Source organism: Nasonia vitripennis, unplaced genomic scaffold, assembly GCF_009193385.2.
Source record: "Nasonia vitripennis strain AsymCx unplaced genomic scaffold, Nvit_psr_1.1 unplaced0174, whole genome shotgun sequence".
Lineage (NCBI taxonomy): Eukaryota > Metazoa > Arthropoda > Insecta > Hymenoptera > Pteromalidae > Nasonia > Nasonia vitripennis.
The window spans coordinates 114,216-121,016 of NW_022279953.1; the positions used below are offsets into that span (position 1 = coordinate 114,216).

The 6,801-nt window shown below is 38.6% G+C and overlaps 1 protein-coding gene across 1 annotated transcript; it reads right to left on the minus strand.

Moving 5' to 3' along the window:
* Positions 1-1,237: 1,237 nt before the first annotated feature.
* On the minus strand, positions 1,238-2,643 carry LOC116418314 (protein PXR1-like). Its single transcript, XM_031933383.1, has 3 exons — positions 2,128-2,643; positions 1,729-1,954; positions 1,238-1,644 (listed from the first exon to the last, which is right to left on the minus strand). Exons 1-3 carry the CDS (start codon positions 2,416-2,418, stop codon positions 1,400-1,402), a joined length of 762 nt encoding a protein of 253 aa, XP_031789243.1. The 5' UTR covers positions 2,419-2,643; the 3' UTR covers positions 1,238-1,399.
* Between the last annotated feature and the right edge of the window lie 4,158 nt (positions 2,644-6,801).

The window sequence follows — 6,801 nt, forward strand, 5'->3', positions numbered from 1 at the left end:
ATAAGGATCGCGCCATATTCTGCACCTTATTTACGTGCTGTGCCACGTTGTCGTTCGGATTCATCCGATACTCGTGGAAGCGCTGACTAAGCAGCAATTTGTGTGACTCCGTTTTCTGCTCACGGATGGATTTAAGTCGATTCCAGGCTTCCGCCGACGTGTCGCATGAGAGAATATTTTCCACTTGTTTCGCTTCCATGGTCGACGACATTGCAAACTTCGCCTTTGCGTCGTCTTTCCGCCATGCGATAGCAGCAGCCGATGCTCTATTATCTGGTTGTATTCTCGTACCATCAACGACATCCTGGATACCATGCATGATGAACACATTTTGCATCTGGTATTTCCACGATTGATAATTGGTTCCATCGAACAGCGTGACGTGCTTCATTGAAATTTCGGACATCTTGATTCACTCGGCGTCTCTCCAACGGTTTCTTCTAGAATCTTCGACACTTTGTGCGCGTTGTATATACTTCGATCAAAATAAAGTTTAAGACTCTTTCTCTCCACTGCGGGGCTCTGGGCCCATAACCTGTAGAATAACTGGCACTTTATCGTGTGACAGGGTAGTGGAATGGGAGAAAGACGAATCTTGAACGGGTAGCTTGATATATTCGTATATAAGTATATTTATTAAAAAAACTCCTTCTATAGCTAGTGTACAAGAATGCTGAGGTCCGACCTCGACGAACGACTCACAGTCTCTAAACTCAACGAACGGCGAGTGCTCCGATATATGTATAGGGTGCGAGGGAGGGGCAATAAGAGCGACGCTCACCTCACTCACACTCGTACATACACACAGAGACAATACATATTCAAACAGGAAAAAACAACCTCAACAATTACTAATTGTAATTATTTTTCAATAGTTGGACGTACATACCTTTTTTACATTGGCTACGTGAAATCACTACACAGTTACCGTATAGCTTTGCCAAACAATGCAATAATTACATGCAGTACCCCGTTTGAAGAAAACATATAGTTTTATTATATGGTTTTATCATATAATTTTATCATATAGTTTTATTATATGATTTTCGGTTTCAATTTATTACATGATAAAAATATATGATAAAACTATATAATAGAGCTATATATGATAAACTATCAATCACAAAATATTCATGTTATTAATCATGATTTCAATAAAAAATAAATACCAAGTTATATTGTAAACAAAATATTACTTTATTTTACTAATAAAATACTGTATTAGTAGAAGCGTACAGTTTAACCATTACTTCAGTATGGTATAACCATTCGTAAACAACATCTATGAAGTACACATAGTATAAACTTTAATATTTTAATTGAATAGAAATAAACATCTATAAACCTTCGTATATTAATTAACAACTATGAATCACATAGTAAAAGCTTCAGTACATAATCAGATAGTCTGATCGGAAGATTCTGATTTTTGCGATCTTGAACTTGACCTCGAATTTGAATCAGACTTCGATCTTGAACTCGATGAATCATTATCAGAATTGGAATCTGAACTTGAAGATTCCTTTCTATATTTTTTAATCAAATAATTTATATAAGCTCCCAAATCAACTTTCCAATTATTTCTAAGTCGGAGTCGGTCTTCAGCCTTAGAGATTTTGTCATTGATAAAAGAGAAGTACAATTCTAAAACAATTAAATAATAGATTGATGTTTAAAAGTATTTATAATAAATAGTGCATAAAAAAAAAGAAATGTAAATAATCTTACTTCTTAAAAGTGTTTTTTTAACCGGTATAAGAGATTTTCTTGGAGATCGATCTGGAAGACTAGTTGAACATTTCTTAATATTGATTGCCCGCTTAGCCAGAGCGTGAGAACCCCACAATGCTCTCGCCAATTTTCTTAAAAATTTGGTGGGCGTTTGTTCCAGTGTAATTTGTTTCCATGTCGAAAGAGGTATGGATATTCCAAATCTGAAATGTATCATTTTCACCTAAAAACACATACAAAAAATTATTAAATCAATAGAAATAAACTAAATCTTTTTATGACACGCCGTAGTGTTAACCTCAATTTATGCCACGCTCGTGCAAAAATGCACTCGTTAAATTTCGGTTTACGCAAGTTGTTTCATAAAGTATCGTAATATACTATATCAGTACTTACAAATCCATCTTCTGTTTCATTTCTCCAATATTCCATATCTTTCTTTTGACCGCTTTTGATGAATTTGTCCGAATCGTAATCGGAATCACTCTTTCTACGACCCATTTTGGATCTTTTCTTTGATTCTTTTTTTTTTTTTTTTGACGATGAACCTGATTTTCCTTCAGGCAAGTTTTTCTCATGCTTGCTTTTCTTTCTTTTGTGTATGTTTTTGGCATCTTTCTGCTTTTTCTGTTTCCTTTTCATTGCCTTAAATGAATTTTCATGAGCAACTTTTACTTCACAATTCATGTCAATATTCTTTTTTATTTCTTCTAGTTCGTATAGTTCTCCAGAATTTTATGTCTGCGTGTTAACTGGTGATATTGCGGTAATCATATTCTTGAAATTCTGAAGGTTCATTTACAAAAGGTGGTACTGTAGAAAAACTTGTCGATGGCTGAGGATTAGGGAATGTTTTGTCTGCACTACGTGATGTAGAAGGCAAACTTTTATCTTTCTCACTAATTGTGTTCAAAAGATCTGAAAAACAAAGAGGTATCACACATATATATATATATATATGCATACATAACACCGGCACACAAAATAAAAAAAGATGTCTGTACAAAAAATCAGACCCATGTATCCTTATGTTTTTCGAGTCGCTGAATTCGAATCCGTTGTCAGTTTGACCCGATCACGTCAGGGTCAAGGTCAGTTCGAGGTCAAATTGAGAATAAACGGTTAAAAAATGAAAATACCATATATTTATGTTTCTTTGGTTGCTGAATCCGAATCCGAGGTCAGTCTGTCCCTATCACGTTAGGGTCAAGGCCAGTTCAAGGTCAAACAGAGAAGAAACAGTTTAAACCGATAAAAATGTTATATAAAACTTTCCAAAAATGGAAAAAGATACCAAAAATTGTAAAAAGTCTTATTCAAGAGATATGATCACTTAATATCTTCCTTGTGTACAGAGCAAAATTGCTTTCGCTTATATTTTTTTCTTATTTTTTTTCCACTAGTTTAGTAACTGTCGATATCTTTCTTTACTCCTTTTTTCTCTTGTAACGAACTCTTTTTTCTTCAAATGACCTATGCAATGGGTTTCTTTTTCTCTTTTTGTTATTTGTTTTAATGTTTCTCTTCATCATCCCACCAAAACCACCATCTAAAACATTAAACTCATCCACATCTACCTCTAAAGCGTCTCTGTCTGGGGGCCTAAGGGTCTGTCATTTCAATGCGAATTCCCTTACGGGTCACATTGAGATGATCAGGTTCTTCTTGTCCACTCGTTCCCCCTTCCACGTAATAGCCGTAACTGAGACCTGGCTAAGCGACAAGATATCGTCCATCCCTTCACTGGACGACTACAATTTGTACAGACGGGACAGAAACAGGAACGGTGGAGGTGTGGCCCTCTACATTCATCACTCATTGACAGCTAGTATTATTTCTTCATCTGACGGTGAATGGGGCAAACCAGATAAGCCGGAGTATCTTTTCTGTGAAATCACAGCTAAGGGAGTATCACCCATCTTCGTGGGGGTTGTGCATCGCCCTCCTCATTCTCCCTTTATCCAGGGATCTAATTTCATTGAACAACTAACAACACATATGCACAATTACTCCACGAAGGTCATCATGGGAGACTTTAATGCAGACCAGCTTTCCTCGTCTGAAGACGCCAACTTCATCAAGGCGTTCATCGACGAAAACTCCCTTACTTGTGTGCCATATGGTGCAACCCATCACAGACAGGACTCTGACACCTGACTCGACCTATGCTTAATCGATGAACAGGATCGCCTGCTCTCATATTGGAATACAGACACTCCTTTCATCAACGGACATGACCTTATCATAGCCACACTCGACGTACAGATTCCACGCCACGTACCTGCTACATACACCTACAGAAACTACAAAGGAATTTGTGCTGAGAAGCTAAGGGACTTCCTTAGCGCATGCAACTGGTCATCTTTCACCACGCCATCACTTGACGAATGCATTACCATCCTTAACGACAACATCACGAAAGCAATAAATCATCTCGCCCCATTAAAGACTGTGACACCTGGACGTAAGCGTCACCTGTTGTTCACCGCGGCTCTTCGTGACCTCTTAACTGAAAGGAATAGACTCTACAGGCGCTTTCGCAGAAGTCGACTACCTTGGGATCTATACTTTTATAGAATCGCAAGGGACGACGCTCATAGACGGGTCGAGGAGGCCAGGCTGAATTACTATTATTCACTCTTGTCTACTCTGACCGACGTTGCAGAGATATGGAGAGAGCTTGAAAATCTTGATATTACTACCTCTAAATCTTCTCCACCTGCTCGGTTCTCTCCAGATGCTCTCAACAAACACTTTAGTTCCATCTCAAATGATCCTCAAGCTCCATCTGTTGAGGAGTATCTGCGAACCCTTGAGAGTCTAGACCTCCCTGAACATTTCATCTTCAGGGCTATCACAGAGTCGGACGTGTTGGATGCAGTATCACACTTCAATACCCAGGCCAGGGGAAGCGATGGCATCCCACAGGTTGTAATCTCCAAAGCATTGCCAATACTCGCGCCTTTACTTTGTCAAATTTTCAACCTGTCTTTGCTGACTGATGATGTCAGGCTTGGGATAGACAGGAAGAAGGTCACTCTTCTACTTCTATTTGATTTTAGCAAGGCGTTTGATACGGTGTGCCACGTCAGGCTACTCGGAAAGCTATCCTCCTTAGGCTTCTCCGAGCAGGTTATCCGCTGGCTTGCATCTTACCTCTCGGGAAGAGAACAGGCCGTCATTGGTGACAACAATGAGATCTCTACCTTTCTACCACTAAACACCGGTGTCCCACAGGGGTCAGTTTTAGGCCCCCTGTTGTTCTCGTTGTACATCAATGATATTGGTTTTTGCCTAGATTCAGATGTATCCCATCTAATCTACGCGTATGACCTGTAGATCTACAGCCAATGCTACCTCGAGGAGCTTGACTCCTGTTCTGTCAGGATGAACGCTAACGCCGAGAGGATAATGGGCTGGGCTGCGCTGAATAGACTTAAACTAAATGTAACTAAAACTAAGGCTCATTGACTATTGCTCACTTGCTTACTGCGACCTGACTCAGGAACTTGACTTAAAACTGCAGAGGCTTGTCAATACGGAGATCCGTTATATCTACGGCGTGAGGAGGGACGAGCACATCTCCCCTTACAGGCGTGAGCTGCAATGGCTTAATACCGCCGGACGTAGGAAATACTTCATGGCCTGTTTTCTAAGAAAAATGTTCAACACCTCAATACCTACTTATCTAATAGCCTATTTTGATTTTCACGTCGCGCTCAGGCCTGTGAGAGGTGAGGTGACTCCACTGGACATCCCGTCCTTCAAGACGGAGACGCTGAAAACTTCATTTTTCATCAGCGCCTCCTACCTCTGGAATAGCCTTCCATCTCATCTTCGCAACACACTATCCATATCACACTTTAAACAAGCAGCTAAAAATTACTTCTTCAATCTGGAAAACACATAAACATCACACAAACATACACACATTCTCATTCATCTCATTTCACTTCATTCCATTTCACACTCTTCAAACGCACTAGCACCCCTACACAATACACCCTTACACAAAATTTTTATTCTTTTTATAATATAGTATAATTGTATATGTACAATACAATGTACAACAATAAAAAACAATTAAATCTAAATCTAAATCTTCAGCGTCCAGCAAAAATCTGCCATCATGTTGAGATTCCATCTTCCTTGGTATCGATTCTCTATTACACTTATATCTTGATGAAATCGTTCTCCCTGTTCTTCACTGACGTCTCCTAGATTAAGAGGAAAGTAATCAAGATGGGAATGTAAGAAATGCATTTTATAACTTATCAAGCAACCCAAATTTTTGAAATTCTCCAACATTTGTGCAACTAGTTCCTGATAGTTCTCACTCTTTTTATTTCCTAAAAAGTTCTCACGAACAGTTTTGAAACTTTGCCATGCAGCTTTTTCTGTGTCGTTCATTTTTGTAATAAATGTTTCGTCTTCAAATAGAGTACGAATTTGAGGACCATCAAAAATACCTTCTTTTAATTTAGCATCACTTATTGCGGGAAACTTTTCTCCTAAATACTGGAAACAATCGCCGTCTTTATCCAGAGCTTTGACGAACTGCTTCATGAGGCCAAGTTTGATATGAATTGGTGGTAGCAGATAGTTTGATGGGTCAATCAATGGCGTACGTATAATGTTCCTCGATCCTGGTTAAAAATGCGTTCTAGTTGGCCATACTTTCTTAACGTAGTGATTTACCCTGTCTCTACTATCTCATAAACACAAGAAGCAGGGATTTTTAGTAAAACCTGATTGTTGTCTTAAGATCGTGGTTGCAATTTTAAGATCCCCACAAATTTTCCATTGATGTTCCAAGTACTTTATTTTTTCCAATACAATTTCTAAATTTTCATAAGTCTCTTTCAGCTTAGGCGAGTGAGCTATGGGAATGGATGCAAACCTGTTTCCGTTATGAAGCAGAACAGCTTTCAGACTTCGTTTTGACGAATCAATAAAAAGTCTCCATTCCTCGTCTTTATACGTATTCGGTTTTATTGCATAGACTAAACCTTTAACATCTATACAATATACCAACGAATTCTCTTCATCGTTCGTAAAAAAATTCCTAAA

Coding starts and splice junctions, on each gene's coding strand:
- LOC116418314 (XM_031933383.1), bottom strand. CDS start 2,418: ATGAATTGTGAAGTAAAAGTTGCTCATGAAAATTCATTTAAGGCAATG. Junction 1,955..2,127: donor ATGAAACAGAAGATGGATTT/GTAAGTACTGAT, acceptor ATGTGTTTTTAG/GTGAAAATGATACATTTCAG. Junction 1,645..1,728: donor TAAAAAAACACTTTTAAGAA/GTAAGATTATTT, acceptor TAATTGTTTTAG/AATTGTACTTCTCTTTTATC.